Genomic DNA, 26,427 nt, shown 5'->3' on the forward strand with positions numbered 1-26,427 from the left:
CTCATATCAAGCAACTAAAGCAGGGGTCCCCAACATTTTTGAGCTTGGAAGCAAGTGCCTTTAGAATGGTGACATGGGGAAGTGGGCACAACCACAAAATGGATCGTGCAAGAGGCAAAGCCAACCAAAAGTGTCAAGGAGTGCAGTTGTGCATAACTAATAGTAATTCCTTAACAGTTCAGGCAAAAGCTCTATTTAAGAGAATGTCTTTCTAAATGAACAAATTGTTTTAAAATTTTCTTGCATACAACATAGTGTACCTTCAGCCACATAGGGAAGATCTTTGTGCTGTGTTGACAGCTGCTGCCAAGGCAAGATCTTTATAAATTCCTGCAGCTAAACATTTGTCCAATGGCCACTCAGAAGCCCTGTTCAAAAAAGCCTCATCTGGATGCACAGTGACTGCTATGAAAGCCACCGGTAGTTGTCATGGTGCCCATGGATTAGGGACCACCCATCTGTGTATATCCACTATGCTACACCCTTCTCTTCAGCCCTCTCTCCATCTTTAAGCAGGTGTTGATGTCATAGCTGCTGAGGAGATACCTTCTGCCTTATGCTGTATTTTGTTTCTGTGTGCCCAATTGGATGTACTTAAAAGGACTGATCCCACTTGCTTAAGGTCCAGTCTTTTCTTTTTTCTTTTACTTCTGGTTGGCCTGCTGCTGAAAGGTAAATTTTGCCTTCTTACTATTATCTTTGTGAGTTTCCTGTATTGTGCAGGGGGCTGGACTAGATGACCCTGAAGGTATGATTCAATGATTCTATCTCTCCCAGAGTGAACTGAACCCATGACTCCAGTTTCCCACACAGATGCCTTTCCCCACAGAGGTCAGGGTGGGGGGAATAGGCAGGGCCGGCCCTGCAACTAGGCAAACTAGGTGGTTGTCTAGGGTGCTGGGAGGTAGGGGCGCCGAATTGGGCTACCCCCTCCCTCGGCAAACGCCAAGTTTGCCTCCTCCCGCCCTTCCATCCCTGGTCAAGTTCAGTGCTGGGGAACCGGCGCTCGAGCGCCACACTCCCCGGCGGGCCATCTAAAGCCGCCCCCCCCCCACTGCCACACACCTGATAAAGACTGCAAATGCGACTCACTCAAAGTCAGCACTGTGGGGCCGGCCGGCCGCAGCGAGAAGGAAAGGGCACACGCCGCCTCCCACTTCCTGGATGGGAAGGAAGTGGGAGGAGGGAGCAGCAGCGCATGCCCTTTCCTTCTTGCTGTGGCCAGCCGGCCCCGCAGCGCTGACTTTGAGTGAGTCTTTTGTATTTGCAGTCTTTATCAGGTGTGTGGCGGCGGCTTTAGATGGCCCACCGGGGAGTGCAGCACTCAAGCGGCAGTTCCCAGCACTGAACTTGACCAGGAACGGAAGGGCAGGAGGAGGAGACGCGGCTGCGGGAGGGGGAGAGGCAACCCTGCTGAGGGGGGTGCTGCGGGGGGGGGAGTTTGCCTAGGGCGCCATTCACCCTTGGGTGGCACCTGGGGATAGGGGTTTGACAGGAATGCTTTCTGCAACTGTGCAGTTGTACATTTGCTTGTGGCTGTCCTAGTATCCACATCTGTCATGCTTGGTAAAAGGCTGGTGCTCTTGAGATTCCCCTCCTCCCACCAAAACATGTGCTCTCATGCCAGATATGTTTGGAGCACTCTGAGAGGTTGCACCAATCAAGTAAGATGCTTAAGCATGGGGGTATTACGGCTGAAGTGGCCACATCTCCTCCTTGTGAGCACATATGAGTAAAAGGGACCATGGTTATAGATTTGAGTCCCTTTCTGCCCCTTGTGGTTTTTCCTGGTATGAGTGGATGTAATGTTTTATATGTTCTTATCATCATTGTGTCCTGTGGGTAAGCAGCAGTAGGCTAACGTCAGTGTATACTGGCTATCTGCTTCCCTCTCTGCCTATCATTCTTAGTATACCACACCCTATTGCAGGACATAACAAGATAAAACCAAAAATGGGAAAAGATAAGGCGAGAACCAACCAACCAGTTCATCAGGGTTCTTATATAGTATTCTTTACTTTTGGTCATCCAAGGTAAACATGGCTGCAACCTAAATTTTAGTTTAAACTTATAGTGATAAGAGGAACAATGAAACCACAAACAAAAGACCTTAATCCTGTTTCCAGTAAAAACAAAATATTTAGTCCAGAACAAAAGGATAGTAGTACTATAAAATGAGAATACTAAATGAAAATATTTAGAATACCATTAGAGTTCATGCTGCTTTCACATTTAACATTTTAGATACAGACAACTCTTAAAAGCCTAATTTCTATGTTTTCCTATAGCAGCGGCGGCCAAACTTGCTTAATGTAAGAGCCACATAGAATAAATGGCAGATGTTTAAGAGCCACAAGACATGATGTTTGAGAGCTGCAAGACATGAAAGTCAGGAGGGAGGAAGGAAGGCAAATAGCTCGGGGAGGGAGAGGTAGAAAGAAAGCAACTTTAAATGCATTCTCTAACTGCTAGCTGACGTGGTTTGGAAATGTGATTTAAAGAGAAAAATGCCTTCTCCAGGCTGGCCAACAGGGTGGTGGGGCTTCAAGAGCCACACAATATGTGTGAAAGAGCCACAGCTCCCAAGATGCATTTTGGCCACCCTTATCCTATAGAATAGCAGGGGTGTCAAATACATGCCTCATGCTACATATAATGTATGCCTTTTCAACTTTTCGGCCTTAGAAAGTGTACCATGACCAATGCCAGAGTCTGGGAATACAAGAAATTTCATCCTCTTTTTCAATACTTCTAAAATATTGCCGAATATATGCATTTAAAATGCCCATATTCATGACAGGCCTTATTGATAAATCCCTACACCTTCAACATTCTAAATTTTTTCTAACTTGGGGAGGTGGAAAGAGAGGAACACCACGTCATAAGGCAACATAGTCAACACTTTTTTCCTTAACGTGCTACAGCTCTTAAATGACAAGATGTGGCTTCTACTGTACCATGACTAATTGTAACTCAGTATACCACTAATCCACCCAAGTCAGACTCTTAATATTGACAAGAACCAACAACACATTCTAAATAATTAGGTAATTAGAGACTATTTACTCACCTTTTTATGGAGTAGCCTTCCCAAACATACTGAAAACTATGCAGTTAACATATTTTGCCAATTTCCTCCTACACGTTTTCTAATCTAAACCTACTGACTTATTCATCTTACCTTGTAGCAAATGCAGGCTGTACTTCATGAGGGTTGCGGCGGTCAGACCAGAAAAATAGCAATCTATCGAATTTAGGTTCAATGTCAGCAAACTGGGCTTTGCCTTCTGGAAATATTCGAAGAATACCACCACTTACCTTTAAAAGAATTCAGACATTTTAATGGTTAAATATGTAATTATGAAACTTAAGTAAATTATGTTAGCTATGTAGAAGTATATGTTTTCCTCTGTATGTTCATATAAAAATAAACTGGTGTAATGGTTAGTGTAGGCTTATGATCTTGGAGACTCAGGTTTGAATCCCCACTCTGCCATGGAAGTTTGCTTGAGCACTAACTCATGGAGGTTGGATTAGATGACCCTGGAGGTCCCTTCCAACTCTAATTTTATATAGTCTCAGCCTATACAGAGCCAGTTTGGTATAGCAGTTAAGTGTGCAGACTCTTATTTGGGAGAACCGGGTTTGATTCCCCACTCTTCCACTTGCATCTGCTGGCATGGCCTTGGGTCAGCCACAGCTCTGGCAGAGGTTGTCCTTGAAAGGGCAGCTGCTGTGAGAGCCCTCTCAGCCCCACCCACCTCACAGGGTGTCTGTTGTGGGGGAGGAAGGTAAAGGAGATTGTGAGCCACTCTGAGACTCTTTGGAGTGGAGGGCGGGATACAAATTCAATATCTTCTTCTTCCTAGCCTGCCTCGTATGGTTGTTGTGAGGATAAAATGAAGGAGAGGAGAATATAAGCCATTTTAACCTTTGTAGTACCATACATTATTTTTAAAAAGAGAATCAAAAGCCTAGTTAAGCTCTAACTGCTACACAACACTAACTTTTGTGGGGGTGAAAGCTGTTGAATATCTATTACTCTAGCAAGCAGCCAGTTCTGGATAAGTAATGTAAGTTGCATTGCTGCTGTCAGTAACTGTTCACACATCTCTTTCCTAGGGTGAACAGAAGATAAATTTAGATCTATTACCAGACAAGCATATCTGCACATCTATCGAGACTGTCTAATCAATTCCAGTGCTACTCCCTTTTAATATAGTCACAATTCTTTGCTACTAAAAATCAGTGACCAAAAAGCAGGTCCAAACTGTCTTCATTCTCCACATAAAATTATGTTTATCACTGTCATGAATATTTTGATGACAGCAACCAAGAGTAAAAATATGTCTCAGAACTGTATTATTAACCCAGCCTACTTACTATTGCACTGAACTGGCTTACAACCACTTTGTGTGATTCCACAGGTACACTGATGTAAAAGCACTCTCCCTAGGCTGCTAGAGAATGCATCATGTGGAGTTATGTGGCTGCATCTCTGCTCAGCATGAGTCTATCAGGTGTTTTCAAGAGGGAGACGTATGAAAAACAGAATTCCCTTTATACAGTATTCTTAATGAATTCCGGTTAAAAGTAAAAGTAAACCAGCTATCCAAAATAATTTAAAAATCAATTTTTAATTATTCAAGCATGCAAAGATCTCTGAAACAGATTTACCTTGGCATCCCAGTCTTTATTAAGGTAATATATACATGTGACACATCTTCCATCTCCATTTGGATTATCAACATGGCGCACATATCCTGTTCCATTGCCTGGATAGCAAGCCACCATTGCCTGTAATTTAAACAAAGAAATCAGCCTATGAATAGAAAAGCAACTTTCCCTTCTATCCCTGCAAGTGGAGTCCCATACAGCTTTTCTCTACCAGGAGATAAGGGCTTTCTTTTATCCCTTTTAGTGACTAAGGGGGGGACCCAGATGTGTAAAAAGCCTGAACTGAATTAAAATATACCTGAATCTAATAAATAAAATGTGCACATTTCTTGAGAAGAGCTGTTTTTCTCAGTTTGGGGGATTTAGTTCTAGAAGGTTCTAAGGCAATGTTCTGCACAATTGAGGACCTAAATGGGCACCTGCACAGATGACACAGAAGCAGCATAAGTGGTTCAATCCAATATTCTATTTTGTTCAAAAGACACTTATCAGAAGGAAATGCAGAATTCCTTAATGAAGTCCTTTATTTGTGGATTCTGTAGCATTAAGGTAACAAAACTACTTACTTATTATTAAATTATTCTGTACCACACAAGTTACTGAAAGTTTCTAAAGCATCTGAATTTCCTGTTGTTCAGTTTGAAAATAATCTATACACTATTAGCCATGGACCCTATCTGCAGATAGTTCAATTTGTGCATCAGGGCCACATGGAGGTTAAAGAGATTCTTCTGCAAACTTAATCCCAAATCTTAACAAAAATAAATTGGGGGGTTTATAATGTCCCCAAATACAATAACGTTGTCTGCAACAACAAACCTAACATTGGAGCTGAGGGTGGCTACCACTGCAGGGAAGGTGATGAAGGATGCCAGGACCAACTCTTTGCCCATCAGTAGCAGATACTGCAAGTGGCTCCTTGGTTGGCTGTGGTACCAGCAGACACCAGGAAAAGCTACAGGCTTGGCTGCAGCAGCAGAGCACTCTGGGAGCTGCTCTGGGCCCTGTGGTGGAGCACTCTGAGAGCTGCACTGGGCCCAGCCATGGTAGTAGAGGATGCCAGTTGCTGCTCTGGACACAGCTGCTGTGGTGGAGCACTCTTGAGAGCCACTTCAGGCTCAGAGCAGCTCTCAGGCACAGTTGCTGTCACTGCTACACTATAGTAAAGGTGGGCGGTGAGGCCCAGAACAGCTATGGGGGGGGTTCTTTCCCATGCCAAGTCTCCTGCTCTTTCAGTGAGGAGAAACTGAAAAAGATGGGGAGAAATTCCCCCTCTGGTAGTACTGCAGGTCCCAAGAGATCCTGTGACAGCAAGGTGCCTAGGGAACTTTTTGTAGGAAGAGAATATCAGATTCCACTGTCAGAACAATCTATGGGGAATCTTACTGGGGAATCTATGGTTTTTATTCTGTTAGAACAAAGCTGTTATCAATTAACAACCTGAAGCTCTTCTTCTGGATTCCATTACAGGTGTTGTTCTCTTTTTTGCCAGTTTCTTTACAAAATTAACAAATAATTTTTTTAAAAAATTTTTTGATGAGCAACTGCCTAGAAATTATGTATTATATCACTAGCTAGAAAAAAAATCCTATCAGTGTATTCTAGTTTTCTACATAAGACCTGGTTTATCCTAAGAGAAAAATAAAACAAACCTAAATCATGCAACCACACAAAACAAAATCTTTTTGACTCTTTTTTCCCCTTGGATTTTCACCATTTTTGCAGTTTAGCCATGATGACTAAAGGGAACTTCTACATCCAGAGGCAGTAGCACTACTACAGGGCAACACTGGGGGAGACCTGGGCATATATGTCTTGTTTACTGGCATTCCTGGGCAACTGGTTGATCACTGTATAGAAAAAGGATGCTGGACTAGACAAACTACTAGCCTGATCCAACAAGTCTTATGTTGTTATGCAACTCCAACTGCGAACAGACGACACTATAAAGTAGAGAAAATGTTCAATCTGAAGATTTAGTTTCAACCCTAGAAACAAGCGTGAGAGTTTCAAGCAGCACAAACTATTCATATATTACTGAACATATATTTGGCAGTTTCCATTGTTAGAACATGCAAAAGCATTACCAAAGGCTACCAGAATTCACAAATAAGTGAAGCTGAACCACAGGTACTGCTATCAAAGAGATCTTTTAATAATTTCTTTTAACCTGTGTCCTGAACTTGATTATAAGAAAGGGCAAAAACAGAATTCCAAAAGAAGTCTGTGTTTAACAACCAATCCTGGACTTTTGAAATAGGATGGAATTTAAAAATAAAACTAAAATCAATGGGCAGCAAGCAAAAGATTTGGGAAAGCTGGATTAGATGAAAAAGCAGCTGAATACCTTATGAAACATGAATGGTTCTTGGAATGATTTGCATCTTTCTAGTAACAAATATGCCCATTCTCTATCAACTTAAAATATATCCAGATCATAAAATAATGTATACATTTGCTTGTCCTGTACTGTAAGGAACACAGTGCAGGCAAAATGAGCAAAGTACTTTATTATTATATTTATCATTATATTTATATGATCAACAAAGAGGAAAGAAATTGGTCAGCTTTAAGAATATATAGCTTAAATGAGAAAATATAGGGCAGCAATGGATAATTTAACACAGGGATAGAGAAGATTGTTATGAAATTTTATCCTGCAAAACTGGTTATCATAGTAATTATGACTCAGCAAAAAACCAGTTAACTTGAAATGAAAATATCAGGTTCTGTACATATTCAACGAAGTTTTACTGTTGCAGGAAAATAACAGCAGAGTTATCAGAACGACTTTCCTTACATGTTGAAACCAATATATTTTAATGGAAGGAACAGATACAGCATAAAGTGAAAACTTAAAGGAAAAAACAGATGTGTAATGAAGTCTCACATTATTCCCCTTTAGCTTTTTATCAGTTGTTGACAATCCTTTACTTCCAATTTTTGAAGTTAAAAATCAGCAGCTTGCAGACTATTATAGCTGTTTTCCCACCTCAACACCTGCACAGGTCAGGAAAGCTCCTACTCTCTTGGCCTTCCACAAACCATGCAAAAGTGAACTATTCAAGAGGGCCTTTCTGAGCAGGTAATAGGGTCACTCTGGACAAGATGGTTCACAAACTTATCTGGATACATTATTACGACTGCAATCTATACTGCTGTGTGTAGCTTATTGTAAGGAGGACTCCATTATGTAAAATCTGTTCTGCTTGAAGGGTCATATTAATACTTAGGCTGTTATTCAAAGTTCCTTCTGATCCACTGGTTTCCTAATGCACTGGTTAGTGAATGTCCATTTTATTGACTGTACACTCACTATGTGAAATCCTCCTTGAGACCCTGTGAGAGAGGTGGACTATAAACAACATAAATAAGAAGGCTTGAGAGTCACCCTTAGTGCAGAGATGTTTGTTATGAGGGCAGGATCGGACAAAAATGTCATTTTGTTGGGCTGGGTCATACATACTATAAACTGTATAAGGGTGATTTCAGATGCCAAATGGCAATTGCAGGTGAATGACAATAGCAGGCTTGATTGGATTAGGAGAGATATGCAGATTACTAGTAGGTATGTAGATGCCAGCATTAATAATGAGACAGGAAACCTAGGTTTCAGTTTGGTCCAGGAGGATTAATAGAATAAATGGACATAAGTCTCACATTAGAAACCACTACATTCAAAAAATAGTGAGAGAACACTTAACCTTCCAGAACATTCAGATGCTGGCCTAAGGCATCCTGAGATGTTGATATTCTTCATGTACCCTGTAGTCAATAGGGTGTTCTACACAAGCATCAAGATGGGACCTATTGTACCTCCCAAATACTCACTAACATTGTTTATTTACTTCATTTATACTCCACCTATCTCCTCAATGGAAACCCAAAGTAGCTTATGTTGTTCTCCTCTCCATCATTTTACTCTTACAGGAAACCTGTGAGGTAGGTTAGACTGAGAGTGTGTGACTGGTCCAAGGTCACTCAGCTACCCTTTATGGCAGAGAAGGAACTTGAACCTGGATCTTCCATTTCCTAGTCTGACACACTAACCACCATACCACACAAGCATCTTGCTACATTTAAAACAGGCTTAGAAAAATAAAGTGTTTACACATCCACCTATATCCTTTAATCAAACTATAAAAAGCTGTTAATAAGGAAACAGTTTGCCCTCACCTGGATAGCACAGGCAAGCCTGATCTCAACAGATTTCAGAAGCTAAGAAGGGCCAACCCTAGCAAGTACTTGGATGGGAGACTCCAAGGAATACCAGGGCCAGGACATAGAGGCAGGCAGTAGCAAGCCACATCTCTGAAATGTTCAAGCCCCACTAGGGATTGCCAGAAGTCAACCATGACTTCCAAACACGCATGCACACACACTCATACAAGAATAATCACAAAAAAGAAGGAAGCAGCTTAAAAGCAGACAAACGAGCATTCCCCACACTCTAAAAAGGAAGCTGCTGGAAGGAGCTTCAACCATAAGATGGCTTTGTGAAAAGGAGTTGAGAAGAGGCAGGTGATTGATTGTAAGGAAGCACAGAATACATTATGCACTAATCCAAAGGAAACTAGTATAATAGTAACTGATGAATATACCACACAATAGAATAACTGCCAACTTACAAAGATGTACTGACATTTATTAGAAAAAGAGATCAAGCATTGCAACAGTTCAAAGAGTATTGCTATCCCATTTTTCTTCCATTAATATAACTGTAGATTTTAACTTTTAACCATTGTTCAGGGTGTTTTGACACTGTAGGCCTGAGAGTTTGCTTTTGTGTTCATATGTAAATTTGAAGACATGACTTATTTTTTCAGTGTTCATCTTTGAAAGGTAATTTATGAATGGCTTTGTGCCCAGAATAAATCCAAGAATGAATGGAATAGAGTTTAAAAAAACATTATTCCTTGGGCTACTGGGAGGTATCATGCCTCTAGAAAGCATGAATCAGCACATGTTAGCTATGTAAGAGCTTCTATATAAGCAGGGTACACTCTAACTATGAATCTCTCAGATCTAAAATCCAGTGAATTGAGCTTTCCTCTTTTTTGGCAAAGCTTTGGGTAAAGAGTTTTGAAACTTAAATCTTTTTTTAAAGTCAATTTAGGTAGAATAGGAATGAGATTTATTCTCATATAGGATAGATTTCTTATGGGGTAGGCCAATGTTTTGTGGATCTATTTAATGTACTGTTCAATTTTATTTTATTTACTTCTTTCTCACCAGGACTCAGGCCAGATTACACATAGTGAATCAGTACAATCAGCAAAATGGGACATTCAATAAACAATGCACTAGGGTTGTACAAGTCTAGAACTCTAAAAGAACTGAAGAATACCAAGAGTATTAACATGACACATTTTGCCGTGCAAAAATTACATACCGGTAAGTCCTCCAGTGTCCTCAAAACAATAAAATGAGAAGCAATAAGTAACTTTAAGTGAAATATCTGTCTTATCTGTACATGGTCTATTGGGTCACAATTTAAAAGCCCCTGACAGAAGTTGTAATCAATCTCACTCGTAGATTGGGAGAGACTTCATGCCAGGAACAGTAAGAAATTTTATTGGTTGGTAATTTCTAGTTAGAAATGTCAGATGAACAGAAGTGGGAAGAAGTCTGGAAAAAAATTCAGAGAGGCTCATAGGAGGAAAGGTAGCATAGTACATATTGAAGTGAGTTTTATGTGTTTTTATGTATTTTATTGTATAATTATTAATGTATTTTAAACTGATTTTTGTTAGCTTTTTATGTTGTAAGCCGCCCTGAGCCCACCTCGGTGGGGTAGGGCGGGATATAAATCGAATAAAATAAAATAAATAAATAAATAAATAAATAGAAAAAGACCAGTGTCATATAAAACTTGAACATCCAATATTCAATCCATAACCACAGGCTATTATTGTCAATTTAGAGCCTCTTTGATGAACGCCTTTGTACTGAAAAATAAAATCAATTTTATACCTCAAAAAATTAGAGTGACTCTACTAGGTCTGTACCACCTTGGTGACACACACAACTAATGGAGTTTCTAGGGTCGAGCCTACTAGATTCCTGCAATCAGCCATGTTTTCTGGCTAGTGTTCATGGTGATCTCCAAATTAAATGACTGTGTGCAGGAAAAGTTCTACGTGTTCTTCAAAACAGGGGGAAGCTGATTCTGTCCCTTTCACTTCTCAATGACACCATTTATAGAAAACGTAAAAGGCTCTAGTTCACATTAGCCAAATGGGACCAAGGAACTCATCAACTGTTAAAAAGGACTTGTGGAGCACCCGCCCACAAGGGTCCTACCTACTGACTATTTGAGAAATGTTGTACTAGGCCACAACTTGAACTGATCTTTCCAACAGAACTGCTTTATGAAGACAAAAATAGTTTGCTTTGAAAGACATTTTTAATTTTAAAAACCTATGAGTTGGGGAACTTAAAATTTTTTGCAAATAACCATCCATGTTTTAATAGTTTCAAGGATAACAACATCCTAAATGGGATGCTTTAGCCCAGGGGTGTCAAACTCATTTGTTGAGGGCCAAATCTGACAAAAATGAGACCTTGTCAGGCTGGGCCATGAGTGTCATAAAATGTAATGTCAGGTAGCAGAGATACAAACTTTATAAAGCACACAGAAAAACACAATTAAGGATGTTTTAAAAACTTAAGATAAAACATGCTTAAAACATTAGCACTTGTTGGTCTTAAAGATGCTTTCTTTGTATCTCTCCCATGGGATTCAGGGAGCTGGGCAAAGGAAGCTCTGGCTCTTTCCTTCCTTCCCCAGAGCACCAGGAGGGGGAGGAGCCTCAACCAACAGAAGGGAGAGAGGCTTGATTCATTAGCTCCGCTGTGCGATTCAGAGAGCCTAGCAAATCAAGCTGTTCCTCCCCCACTCCTTCCCAAGGAAGGAGCCTCAGCCAATGGAGAAAATAAAGGCTTTGCTCTGTAGCTCCTGTGCAATTGAACAAACCTGGCAAAGCGAGCTGTGATGCAGAAGGAAGCAAGATAGAGGGAGAAGGAAGCAGATGACAGCCAGTTGCTTGGGGGCCTGACTTCCCCAGGCTGCATGTTTAACACCCATGCTTTAGCCTGTTACAGAAGAGAAGATAATACCCAGAACATTTCTCTGACATATGAAACCTGTTAATATAAAAAAGACACAGGCAAGACACTGAGAAATAGCAGTATTATTTAGTTTACAGAAATATTAAAACTATTACTATTTGCAGTACTGAAGAAACTTTTGTGGATATACATTACAAATGTATGTCAGAAATACTTCGCTTACAAAATGCAGGAAACAATTTTAGAGAAAGAATCCTACTAAACCTGTTAACTCAAAATCTTCTCCCTTATCCATAATTCTGAATTACTTAGAACAGGGTTTCCCAAACTTTTCTTCCCCGTGGCCCAGTTATTTTTACACTTCTCCTTCATGGCCCACTAAAATTTGACGGCGGAGCCAGGAGACTTTGGGGGTGGAGCTGGGAGACAGGAATTATGCCATTTCCTGTGGTGTCAAGGACCAAGTGATGTCACTTCCAGGGCACATTGAACCAAAACTCCACCTTTTCCTGTGATGTCACTTCCAGGGCACTCCCCCAAACCTGCCTCTACTTCAGAAATAAATTCATTTTCAGAAAAATTTCTCTGAAACTCATGCTGAGACAAAATGGGGGTTGAAAGTGGGCAGTCCTCTCTTTTCACCCCCACACCTGCATGCATCTGTGTATTCTTCTCCAGCTTGCAAGAACTCCTAATGCCCATGTTCAACTACCTGTACCACCTACACATCCCTTCCTCAACAGCACTGGCCAGTGTATGCAGTTGGGATGCTGTTGCCATTGCCAACAGGAATGCCAGCACTGTGTACCACCCACGCTGGGCCCTGGCAGCTGCTCTACCTCAAAATATGTTGACACATTTAGTAGGCCCTTCCTTCAGCTGCTACTACTGGAACTCTGACTCAAGCTACAATCAAGCTTGCTTGGTTTCAAAAAAATCTTTCGACAGCTATTTTTCATACTTTTCTTTGGTTGAAACACTGAAAAACTGCTGTGAAAGGTAGCAAAGAATTGTACTGCAATTAATGAATTAATTTCCAGTTATATGAAGTTCATGCAAACTTTTCTGCAGTTATCCCAAATGGATATTTATGAGGGGCCTGCAGCTTTTTACTGGCTGTGTTTCCCATGCCTTTAAAAGCAACCTGCTGTGCAGATACTTAGCCAGTGAACTACTTTCATTCTTTTTAATATCTACAGGAGTTTAATTTTGGTGTCAGACAGCTGTTAAAAGCAGGACCAGTAAAATGGTGCCAAATTCATAGTACTATCTCTTCCAGTGCTATTCAAATATACTGCAGTAATCTCCAATAATCTTTTTCTGCCCCACTCCTCTTACTCTCACTCACACAGAAATCTCATAGAAGGCCACCTGGCTACAACTGGGGGTGCCAACATTTCATTGGCAGAACAGAAAAGTTTCATCCAGTAAAATAAGGAAGGAAGGAAGGAAGGAAGGAAGGAAGGAAGGAAGGAAGGAAGGAAGGAAGGAAGGAAGGAAGGAAGGAAGGAAGGAAGGAAAAAAGGAAGGAAGGAAGGAAGGAAGGAAGGAAATGGAAGGAAGGGAAATGGAAGGAAGGGAAATGGAAGGAAAGGAAATGGAAGGAAAGGAAATGGAAGGAAAGAACATAAACATAAGAGGAGCCATGTTGGATCAAGCCAGTCGACTATCCAGTCCAAAATCCCCCCATACAATGCCCCAGAAGCACCAGAATGTCCACCAGTGGGGCCAGGGCACTAGAAGCTCTCCCACTGTTGCTTCCCTGCCTTCCAGCACCAAGAATACGGACAGAGCATCACTTGCAGGGAAAGAAAGAAGAGAGGGGGCAAAGAAAGAAAGCCTTCCTCACCATCAGATGACCCCAGCCAGCAACAATTCTGCCCACGGGTCGTTTGTTAAAAAAAAAAAATAGCTATTGGAATGCCCACTCCCCACCCCTCCCAGCTGAAAAAAACACACACACCCTTCTTTGCTGCCCAGGCCTCATGGGGAAATCTCCCCAAAAGAGCATACTGCAAGGCACATGAAAGCTCATACCTTGAAGCTCATACCTTCATGCGTCTAAAGTGCCAGTGGATGCCAGCTTTTCTCTCAAACAGTGGGAGAAGGGGAGTGTCAAGCATGCGGTTTCAAGAACAAGTCAAGTGGATACAAAACTACGTTTATTGATAGACCGATATGCTCTCCTGGCACAGGTCCTTGAAAGTGATACTAGAAATGCATTGATACAATTCTTTTAAGGCATACTTCAAAGGATTCCCAAAGGAGGGGGCGAGGGATACTCTCTAACACATAAACTATCATAAATGTCTACATTCTCACAATGTTATCAGTGTCTTGTCCTTGCTTTCTCCAGATGTCTCACACTCCCAGGCAGGAATGTATGGGAAGGTGTTGATTATTCTTTCTCTTACTAGTTTCGTTTCTCACTACTCAACTTCACAAGCAATAAAGCAAGAAGGGGAGGGGGGAAGAATAACAGAGCCAAAGTACTTCGGTCCTCCATGATGTTTCACAGACCAGCTTTATGGAGGGCCCTAAAACCATTAATTACCATTGGAATTTTACCATGCTTGACAGGGAGAAGGAAGGAGAGGCAGCCCGGCTCCTCTCTGCACAACACAGAGACGGGGTTAGCTTTGCTGGAGGTGGGGCTAGCTTTGGCTTTTCTTGTGACCTAGTAGTGAGGCTTCCGTGGTCTGGTACCGGGTCACAACTCTGCAAATGGGAAACACTGGCTTAGAAAATTGCGATTTCTGAATGTACCTGATTATGTATACACTACATATACAAAAGTATTCCACAGTATTTTACTTCCTTTAAAATTCACATCTGGTACCACACCCCCTTTATGTCAAAATAAGCAGATTTCCTTCTACATACAGAACTGCAAAGCCTTTTCCGGTCAGATTCTGAGCAAGCATAACACTATGTTGCTTAAACAAACATTAAATCTGACCATCAGCAGTGCTGCTAGACCAGGGGTGGGGAACAGTGGCTCGCCAGATGTTTTTTGCCTACAACTCCCATCAGTTCCAGTCATTGGCCATGCTGGCTGGGGCTGATGGGAGTTGTAGGCAAGAAACATCTGGAGAGCCACCGTTCCCCACCCGTGCTAGACCTTTGGTTGTGTGGGGAGAGATGCAGTCCTGGCTGCCACGCAAAATGGTCTGGTATTCCACTGCTGGCACACATGCTGTAGGTTGTCTATTCCTGCACTAGGAAGTGGTGTTGACTGGTCTTTGAAAAGGGATTGTTTGTCTTGTCTAGGAAATTCTGGTGCGTCTAAAGCCGTGGCTTTAGCAGGGTACTTTTTGTCTCAGTTAAATCCTTGTACCAGTTCTCAAGCGCTTTGCATTAACATAACAAGGTTATTGTGGCCAAGCATAAATAACTGAAGCAAGGTCTCTGGCTCTCGCATGAGATCAGTGTAAACCTTTACCAAGATCAGGATTTAGAGACATTTCTAGGTTGGAAATAAAATTAGATGTAAAAGTTAAGTATCCTGTTTTCTAATTAATTAGACATGTAGTAGTTGGCTAAAAGCATTTACAGATTCTAGTAAGCAGCAGGAAGGCCAAATTTAACTTGGTTTATTTAACAGAACTCGCAGGTTAACCTGTCTTGCCAGTCTTTTTCTTGATGTGCCCTTGAAACACATCACAGAATTTCAAAAGCACTTTTATTTTGCCTTACAGTGCTAGGAGTTGGTACATTAAAAAAAACAACCCTGTTCCTAGCATAAAGGATGCTTCCGTAATATCAAAAATAGAAAAACAAAACTGTCAAGGGCCACAAAATGTATACAGTGTTATGCAAAAAGTACTCCCTTTGTCAGGAATACAGAAGCAATACATAAAATATCTGACTTTAGCTGGAAACCTTTAACACAAAAATACAAATGCCTAAGGAAGTGAGCATTACTATTCCATAGAAAACAGCAAAATGACTATATAACTAGTCACCCATTATATGTGGGTATAATTATATATTGCACCTCAACACAACACTTATTTTATAAGAAATTGTCAGTTGTTCCTCATAACAAAGATGTGGAGTTTCAACATTTTTAAAATAACAAATATCACAGGGAAAGGATAGGAAGTCTATGCAATACCTTAAACTGAATACCTGCAAAGTGAGGGAGCTGCTCATGAGTGTCTAAAGGAGAAATATTTGTACTCTTAAATTGATATTTAACTATTTCATGGTTTCACACAAACTGTTAAAAAAGAGAAAGCTGAAAAACTAGTAAGCCATAATCTTGTATTGTTAAGCTTATAAAACTATGAAAGTGGAATTTTGAGTTGAAAATATTTTACTATTATGACTACTAACAATAGGCACCCCTAGATATGGTGGTGTTTTCCAAGTTGCTTGCAAAGCTATGGTAATATTTTACAAACCATTACATATGTGTGCTAAACTTTCACATAAAACAGCTAAATAATCAACGAGACAGTCAAATATAAAAGTGTTTCCATTGCCCTAACCTGGATAGCCCAGGCAAGCCTGATCTCATCAAATCTTGGAAGCTAAACAGAGTTGACTCTGGCAAGTAGCTATTAGTGGCTATTAGCCACAGCTAATTGTTGTTGGAACTCTCTGGAACTCTAATTGTTGGAACTCTCTGTCTGGGGTAGTGATGTTCTTATTCTTGGTGCTGGGAGGGAAGGGACAGCGGGAGGGTTTCTAGTGTCCTGGCTCCACTGATGGACCTCCTGAAGGCACCTGGGGTTTTTTTGGCCACTTTGTGACACAGAGCATTGGACTGGATGGGCCATTGGCCTGATCCAACATGGCTTCTCTTATGTTCTTAAGTACCTGCACAGGAGACTTCCTTGGAATACCAGAAGTAGGGAGGGAAAGCAGGCTTTATTCAACCACCTCCCTGAATATCCTCCAGGCCCGCAGTAGGGGTCAGTCATTAAAGGCTGCCATGGCTTCCAGGTACACACACATATACATATAAATACAAAAACAATAATAAATGTATTATTGTGTATAATGTATTCTATGGAACACCAAGGATCTCCAAATATTACAGAAGAAATTTTAAATTATTTTATTTTTCCAATTAGATAGCCATAATAGCATGAATCAAGTAATTTCTGTGAACACATATTACTGACTACCCCATTTGGGGTTACCAAGGCCAACAGACAGAAAACAAAGGACCCTTCCCCATAAAAATCCATAGATAGAAATTTACATATGAAATTCTGTTTTACAACATCTTACTCAAAACCAATTATTGGTAACAGGCAGGATGGCTTCTCTCACCCAAGAGAGAGCCCAAGTATTTGACAACTTTAAAAATAGTGCAAGTACTCGCTACAGGTCATGAGAGCTTAATGAGTTGAACTGAAAAATCAAGAACACAATGTTCTGGATTCTGTCCAATAGTAGAGAATTAAGATACTCACACTCCTCCATGCTCTCCCTGATTTACTCCTCCAAAAAGAGGAAGTCTTGTGAGTCCACAATAAATCCAATTAGCAGAAGCCTAGTCAAATGGCAGAAAAGTCAGACTTTTCAGATATTTGGACCATAAACCTCCTGAGAAGCATCAAGGATTTTTAAAAACTGGACAAAGTACAAACCAAGCCCAGAAACAGCCAATAACATAAGATTTTTAAAGCAAGAGTGTACATTCTGCAAAAGTTATTTTATCCTGATGTAATTTTTAAAAATTTCTACATGAGATTACTTAAACAGTAAGCTATTTTCTAACAAGTTTGTAATACTGGGATATAAAAAGGCAGTCTTTAAATGAAAGTTAGTACTCTCTTAGGTGAAGAACACTTACAGCCAAAAAGCAGATGAAAATCTAGAAGCAAAGAACAAGATGGAAAAGAAGCTAAAACAACAATTAACACTTTATCAAATCAAAGAATTCCTTCTGAGTGCTTGTTTATTTGGATATCATTTAAACTAATGCAAGGGTATAATTTTTGTTAACTCCCAATTAATTGATACACCTCTGGATGTTTTATTAAATACTGTTCTTATCATTCATAGAATTACTATTTCCTATCCTGTAGTTGTTTTTTAAGGTAGTGGTTCTCAAATTTAACAAGCCAGGGACAACCTATTTCAATTTAAAAGCTTCAGATTCCTACATGCTCTCTCCTCTTCTTCCTCAGAGTACACCACATGCTAGACAGCCCCTTTCAAAGTAAGCATCACACCATACTTGCATCATAGAGGCCTCTGTTATCTAAACAATATATTGGACGATATGGTCCTCACTTTAAATGCAAGTAAAAATGTTTATATTGTCTTTACGTGGTCTACAACAGGACTGGCCAACAATAGCTCTCCAAATGTTTTTTGCCTACAACTCCCATCAGCCCCAGCCAGCATGGCCATGCTGGCTGGGGCTGATGGAAGTTGTAGACAAAAAACATCTGGAGAGCTACTGTTGGCCACCTCTGGTCTACAAGGTTAAAGTCTCAGAGGCACAACTCAAAAGGCCCTTACACAATCTCAGCCCTTGAGAGATAGCAAGATGGTTCTAGTTAATCACTTTAGCTCAAAGCCATATTAATTTAATAGAGAAGAGACCTAGAAAAACTTTCAGGGCTGCTCATACAAACAGAAAACAGTGTCTCGCACAACCTCTCCCCCCCCACTTCCCAGAACTTCTGGGATTAAACTGAATACTGTCGGGGGGGGGGGGGGGAGAGTGAAAACCAGTTCTATTGTTCTAGTTTATAGACCTGGCAAAGCAAGGATGATTCATCTGAGCCACTCAGTCTATTAGGAGCTTCTAAAAAAGTAAAGGTAGTCCCCCTGTGCAAGTATCAGTTGTTTTTGACTCTGGGGTGACGTTGCTTTCACAACGTTTTCATGGCAGACTTTTTACGGGGTGGTTTGCCATTACCTTCCCCAGTCATCTACACTTTCCCCCCAGCAAGCTTGGAAGGATGGAAGGCTGAGTCAACCTTGAGCTGGCTACCTGAACCAGCTTTCACTGGGATCGAACTCAGGTTGTGAGCAGAGGGCTCCAACTGCAGTACTGCAGCTTTACCACTCTGCGCCACGGGGCTCTTTAGGAGCTTCTAGGACTCAGTTACTGCAGCCCAGCAACTAATCAGTGCATTTCTGCCTACTGCTCTTTGGTAATCTGGAAGATAGGCGTCTCCTGATCTTCAAAAGAGGAGACAACCAATTCCATCCTTTTCTGTTGAGGTGGAGAGTCTCTGCCCCTGTTCATGGAAAACTGAGAGGGCTGTTTTCACATTATCTGGAGGTGTTTGCTCTGTGTCTTTACAAAGGTCTTGCAGACCACCTGGACTAAGTGTGAATCACTGAGGGTTTCTAGACCCCATTTTCAGAAACACATTTTTGAAAGATTACCTTCTGAATAGGAGCACACGCCTGAAATGCCCCCTCCCCCCATCAATCAGAATTTAGAAAATTTGCTTCCACAAAGAGGCATAATGTGGGCAAGAACAATAAATAATAAATAGACAAGTAAAGACATATAACAACTCAACCTGTACCTGTATCTACAAGTTCTATAAAGCAATTACATCACAAGCCAGAAGTCCGTTGCACACAAAAGCTTATACCTTGAATAAAGCTTTATAAGTCTTAAAGATGCCCATGGATTCAAACTCTGTTCTAGGGAGATATAGATAGCATTTACTGATGAAAATGGGTGAAACTCTGCCTATTGCCCTAGCACTACTGACACAACACATACTGTCTCCAATCTGCACAAAGTACTTTGAATAAAGGTACTGCTGAAGCAACTGAAGGCATATCTGCAGAACAGCCTCTCTCCCTGTGCTCTGCTATGACAGCTTTGCTCATCTGAACACGGCCTCCTACAGGTGCCACCCTGCAAACAACTGCCCGTACATGCAAATTCCTTGTTGTAGTTCCCAACTTTATGAACAGTCTGCTTAAAGTCAGGAAGGTTCCAATTCACTTGACTTTTTGCTAATTATACAAAGCTGAGTTAAGAGGGCTTTTTTTTGCACGTGATAGATATGTAATATAATGAAATGATCCAAAAAGGTAAAGGGACTTGTGACTATACTACTGGCTCTTCTTACTGTAAGATGCTCCTACTATGTAATTTCTGCATAATTTAAAGTGTCGTGTTTAAACTTTATGCATAGTTACCAGGTTTGTTTCAGGTTTCTGGTTGATTCCAGATTTCTTCAATTCAGCATGTTATATGAAACAGTATATTAAACTGTTTCATGTAACATGCTGCATTGCAGAAATCTGGAATTAACCAGAAACCTGAAACAAACCTGGTAACTATGCATAAACAACAATTGGAACTGTTCTAATAGAAAGGGGAAGAGGAGGGAGATTCCCCCCTCCCTTCTCCGCAAAGATTTCAGCAAGTTAATAAAATTTTGGAAAGCCTTCAAGAAGAGATTATAAACTGTTTTTAATTTGCTTCCTTTTTTTGTCTACATTTAACTGGTTAACATTGAATTAATAAAAGGGATTGAGAAGTGATTTTGAAATGGCAAGTGAGGCTTTCAGAATTTGGACACCTCTCTTCAGTCTCCTATACTAAGAACATAAGAGAAGCCATGTTAGATCAGGCCAACGGCCCATCAAGTCCAACACTCTGTGTCACACAGTGGCAAAAAATTTTATATACACACATACACTGTGGCTAATAGCCACTGATGGACCTGTGCTCCATATTTTTATCTAAACCCTTCTTGATGGTGGCTATACTTGTGGCCGCCACCACCTCCTGTGGCAGTGAATTCCACATGTTAATCACCCTTTGGGTGAAGAAGTACTTCCTTTTATCCGTTTTAACCTGTCTGCTCAGCAATTTCATCGAATGCCCACGAGTTCTTGTATTGTGAGAAAGGGAGAAAAGTACTTCTTTCTCTACTTTCTCCATCCCATGCATTATCTTGTAAACCTCTATCATGTCACTCCACAGTCGACGTTTCTCCAAGCTAAAGAGTCCCAAGCGTTTCAACCTTTCTTCATAGGGAAAGTGTTCCAGCCCTTTAATCATTCTAGTTGCCCTTTTCTGGACTTTCTCCAATGCTATAATATCCTTTTTGAGGTGCGGCGACCAGAACTGCACACAGTACTCATTTATGGAAGTTAAATAGAATCATGTAATTAAGAGTGGGTCAAGGAGATTGTATGATTTTTTTTATTTACCTAAAAATAAACAAGTGTGGGAGATGAGTTAGTTATTGTATATTAATTTCTGATTTTTAGAGTAATATGAAAACAGGACCTACAGTCTCCAAAATCTTTACAGAATTTTAAATGTTTAAAGTAGACAAAAAGTTAACGGGTAAATTTGTAATAAGACAGGCAACAGATATATTTTGCAGTTTTAAGGATCTACTCCTGATATTTCTGACGAGAAACTATTTATAATGAAATAGACAAAGTACTGTGGTTTTTGCTTTTCTCTCTCTGCTAGAACAAGTAAATTAGTATTGAAGATAAAGGAACTATATTTGCTTTTTATGCTTATGTTAATTGTTAACACTATTAAACCAATTAGTTAGCTTTTAATTCTAATATTGCTAAATTTAACCAGCTAACTGTTTCATGAATAGTTTTTCTGACTTTCTCACTTATATGTATTGAAGATGAATAGTTTAGATTTATAGTATAAGCTACAGATTAGTTAAAAGTATATAATAAAAGAAGACTGAAGAATTTAATGGTTATAATGGGTAACATTTTAAGGCTTGCAGGTAGAAAGAATTTGGCATTTTGTCTTGATGTACAGATGTAACAGGTATATATACTGCTTCTATTTCTCTTTAGGGTTTTTTCTATGGTTTCCTATCTTGTACGCCCTTCCTTATCTTTTGCTTCTGTAACCCTGAATTTCCTACCCTTTTTATATTCAAACAATAAAAATTTAAACTGCTATATGAAACAGTATTATGCTGAAAAGATGTTAGCTTGCCAGTTTTTCCCCTAACTGTGGAAATGCTAAATGGCAGCTCCTTTAACAAGAATTTTAATTTCAGTTAAAGAAATGCATGATAACATGAAACAAAATTAGACATTATCAAAAGCCACTTCTCTAATTTTACTTTTTGGTGATGTTTTAACAGCTAACAGATCCAACTAGACAAGGAAGTCCTAATCTTTTCCTCAGAGCCTTTGAGGAAAGGTCTGGTTTTGTGATTGAAGAAACTCTAAAGCAGGGGTGTCAAACTCATTTGTTATGACAGCCAGATCTGACATAAATGAGAACTTCTCGGGCCGGGCCATGTCAGGCCAGGCCGTGTGTGTTCCTATATAAAATTAGGTAGCAGAGATATAAACTTTATAAAGGACACAAACACAATTAAAAAATAAAACATGCTTAAAACATTAGCACTCATTGGTCTTAAAGGTGCTTTCTTTGTATCTCTCCCATGGAATTCAAGGAACTGGGCAAAGGAAGCTCTGGCTTTTTCCTTCCTTCCCCAGGGAACCAGGAGGGGGAAGAGCCTCAGCCAATAGAAGGAAGAGAGGCTTGGTTCACTAGCTCTGCGGTGCGACTGAGAGAGCCTGACATAGCAAGCTCTTCCCCCCCCCCTTCCTCCCCAAGAGAGGCACCTCAGCCAATGGAGAAAATAAAGGTTTTACTCTGTAGCTCCTCTGCAATTGAGCAAGCCTGGCAAATCAAGCTGTGATGCAGAAGGAATCAAGAGAGAAGGAGAAGTAAGCAGATGACAGCCAGTTGCTGGGGGGCTTGATAGGAGCCCTCCGGGGGTCTGATTCGGCCCCCAGGCTGCATGTTTGACACCCCTGCTCTAAACCATGGTCTGACCATTATCTATTCAAGGCAAAGGCGAAAGCAGCCCTGACATCCCACAGGATAGAGCGCCTGTTAACGTGCTCATGGAGACTCATGGATCCTACTGGCAGGGCCAGCTCGTGGGAGTAGGCCAAGCAGGCGGCCGCCTCGGGCATCACTTGGTCTAGGAGCGCCATGAGGTGCCCCCTCTCCCCACAGCCGTTGCCTTCCTGCAGCCACTGCTGCCTCCCTCCCCACACTCGAAGACGCTTCCCACGGTAGCCACCGCCTTCCACTGCCGCCACCCCGCGCCTCCTCCCTCCCAGCACCTGAAGACACTTTCCGCTGCCTTCCGTTAACTCCCTGCCGCTGCCTCCCCACGCCTCCCTCCCTGCACCCAAACAGAGCCAGATTAACCAATAGGTGGAGTAGGCACTTGCCTCAGGGCCCCGGTGCGTTTGGGGGCCCCAGGCAGCCTCCCAGGGCGCCAGATTGGCCACCACCTACGTGACTGCAAATGCAGTCTGCCAGCAGTTTGCTGCAGCAGATCCCTGGAGGCAGATCTGGCTGCTTTCCCCTCGTCCGCTGCGCTGTCAGAGAAGGTGCTGGCAAGTGGTGGCCACACTGACACATGTACTGCCCACCCTCACTCAGCCCGCACTTGCCCAAGTCTATGCAGACACAACATGAGCCTCCTGGCCGTGTGGCTGCTGCTGGCGTCACCTGACTCACCTAGCCTGCCTGCCTCTCTCTGCCGAGTCTGCTCTCCTGTATCTTGTGCTCATCTGATCCCAGGCCAGCATCCGGCAGGGAGAGTAACAGAGAGGACAAGGAGGAAGCTGGGCAGCTGCATTTGTCCCAAGACCTACATGAGCACCAAAGTGCTCGCTGCATTCCTCTTTTCCCCACTTTCCATTGGTCTTTCTTTCCCTTCGGCAGTCATGCATCCCACCCTGCTCCTCCCCTGGCTGCTTCTGTCCCTTCAGTGCTTCCTGCTCAGCTCTTTTAACACATACCCCACCCTGTTCCTTTGCAATGGGCGCCCCTCCTCTCCGTTCCACTTGGCCCCTCTCTTTCTTGGCGGAACTTTAAAGGCTACCCCTGTTGGGGAATTAAGCTCTTGGGGAAGGTCTACTGGGAACTCTCCCCCCTTTTTTCTTCCCCTTTCCTTCCCCCCCCCCCCCCGCCCTTATATTGATATTCCCTCCCACTGCTACTAGGGAAAGTTTCTGTCAAATTTGGATTGGTGCCTTACCCTTTAAAATAATTACTTGGGAAGGAGGTCTTCGGTTTTTTCATCCTTCCCCCACCCAGAGTTTCTTACAGCTTTCTGTTCTCTTTGATTTTCACTGTGGGATTTCTTTTTTTGGCAATCAAAAATTTTGATTTGGGGACTTGAGTTTTCATTTTTCTGTCTTGACTGCTGGCCATGGAGCCTAAATCCTCTCCTCCTTTGAAGAAGGCAGCTCTCTCCATCCTTGTTTGAGTTCTCTCCTCCTGGATTTCATATGTTTCCTCTCCGGAAACAGAAACCAGTAGGAGCTGCTAACCCAGCCAAGGATTATGACTAGTTCCAGCTAGGGACTCTGGTAAGGACTCAACATGTCTGATGCTTTCTCCTCCTTCCTCTACTTTGCTGTTTTCTCCCCACCATATCTTTCTATCTCTGTTCATTTTCTCATTCTTAACTGTTTGATCCTGCCACCCATTCTCCAGTTTCACTCATGTCCTTGATTCAAAACAACATCAATTTTTTTCATGGTGACTTTCATGGAGTTTAGTCTGAGCATATGACTGGTCCAAAGTCACCCAGCAATCTCTTTTAATCGCCTTCTGCAATTCTGCTTGCTTTCTATCATTTCACAAAGTCGTCTTCCTTTTTTGTGTGTGATCTAAAACTCCCCCCCCCCCAAAAAAACTAGCAGCTTATTTCTTGTTTCTCCCTTTTGTACCTGCTGACATTCTCAATGCCATAGAAGGGGTTTCAGCGTGAAGACAAGCAAGTAAAATACCGCTGAAAACAATAACTATGCTTAAATCACTATATATAATTTTTCCATGTCTACAATTATAAACCAGTGTATACAAAGTCAGCATCACTTCACAATTTCTTCCCTACAGAAAAGTTACAGTTTATTACAAACAATTACTTCCAAAATTTCCAATAGAGGGATTAGTAGTATTCAGAAATCCTTCCTCCAATATATAAAGTTCATAACCATGTCAATAGGTTCTCCTATTGATTCTGCTGTAAGCTTATGAACCTTGAGTATGTGTAAGAAGTTATTGAAATTGTGTTCCATTTTGACAAGCCTGATAACTGAAGACCAGTATTGAAACATCTTGAGATCTAGAGGGGATGTCTTATAAAGGCTGTTAGGATTTCCTGGTCCTTCCACTTGAAAGAATTTTAGGACATGTCATGGACTGTGTTATGAACTTTATATATTGGAGGAAGGATTTCTGAAGACTACTAATCCCTCTATTGGAAATTTTGGAAGTAATTGTAATTTTTCTGGAGGGAAGAAATTGTGAAGTGATGCTGACTTTGTGTACACTGGTTTAAAATTGTATATATGGAAAAATTATATATAATGATTTAAGCATAGTTAGTGTTTTCAGCAGTATTCTGCTTGCTTGCTGACATTCTCAGGCAAGTGCAATGAGCTATTTCAATGTAGCTTGTTTTGTTCAAAGTAATGGATTAAATTGGCATCTTTGTCATTCTGTCTCATTCCTTAAAGTTTCTGCTCCATACAATCTCTGGAGGACATGTTTAACTGAAAGCTAATTTGTGGTTTTGTGTTGGCTTGAGAAAATGCAGGTTGCCCTGTTTTCCACATTTCAGTAGTACTAGAGTGTAGGATTCCCAGCATTCTTTGAGTCTCATTGTGCCTATCTGTGTGTGGCCAACCATCTGTCAGCATTCACAGGTGGCTTTTATGGCTAGGGAAATGGTCCTTGTCATTTCACTAGTGGGTTTCATTTTACTCTGAGGTGGGATGAAGTAATTGAACTAAAGGCAACAAACATTCATGCAGCTGACATTTTTAATTGCTTCATAATGTCACAGCCAAGCCACTCAGTTCTTTGGTAAGCTTTCATGCTCACAACAACCTGGTGAAGGAGTTTAGTCTGAGCATATGACTGGTCCAAAGTCACCCAGCAAGCTTCCCTGGCAGAGTAGAAAACTGGACTCTTGGCGTCTAAGATCTTAGTGTGATTCTCTAATGTTACACACTACTGGTTCTTAATTATGCTGGATCTTCTGCTAGATAAAATTTGTTGTTTATATTACTGCATTTTGTTACCACTGATGAATTTTTAGTTGCTCTTCAGTATGGGAAGAGGGAGAATGGGCTGGTAAAATTATTAGGTCACAAATGGAAGCATATTAAATTTCAAATTATAACCGTTAACTGGGGGAGACAAGAATATAACAAAATGGCCAAAATTTTGTGAAATTATTCAGTCCCAGGGAGAGAACCAAGACAACACATAATGTATGTTTCTCAATGAATTTAATTTTCTCAGCTGCCAGATTATTCAAAGTGATTTGTGTGCTAAAATTGTTTTCTGTTTGAGAAAGAAAATGAAGGATTGTTGTCTTATTTCCTCTCACAATTATTTTAAAAAACAGCAATTTCAAGTTGGTTTCTTTGACTTGTGTGTGTGTGTGTGTACACACCTTGAAGTCAGGTCAACCTCTAGTGAATTGACCTCTACTGGGGGTCTGGAGAATATTCAGAGAGGGAGCTGAATATAGCCTGCCTGTGCCCTCCCAATTCTGTTACTTTAAGGGGGTCTCCCATCCAAGTACTCACCAGAGCTGGCTCAGCTCAGCTTCCAAGATCTGGCAAGATCAGGCTTGCCTGGGCTATCCAGGTCAGGAAGCAATTTTGAGTTTTGTGCTTCTCATATCCCCCACA

At 41.2% G+C, this 26,427-nt stretch overlaps 1 protein-coding gene across 1 annotated transcript in view; it reads right to left on the reverse strand.

Annotated features, from left to right (window-relative positions):
• EGLN1 (egl-9 family hypoxia inducible factor 1) overlaps positions 1-26,427 on the reverse strand; it is a 50,460-nt gene that overhangs the window by 8,601 nt on the left and 15,432 nt on the right. Inside the window, exons 2-3 of the mRNA XM_060242907.1 lie at positions 4,678-4,797; positions 3,182-3,318 (exon numbers count right to left, since the gene is read on the reverse strand). Of these exons, the coding sequence (XP_060098890.1) occupies positions 3,182-3,318; positions 4,678-4,797 (257 nt within the window). The remainder of the gene's footprint in view (positions 1-3,181; positions 3,319-4,677; positions 4,798-26,427) is intronic.

Source organism: Heteronotia binoei, chromosome 1 (assembly GCF_032191835.1).
Source record: "Heteronotia binoei isolate CCM8104 ecotype False Entrance Well chromosome 1, APGP_CSIRO_Hbin_v1, whole genome shotgun sequence".
NCBI lineage: Eukaryota > Metazoa > Chordata > Lepidosauria > Squamata > Gekkonidae > Heteronotia > Heteronotia binoei.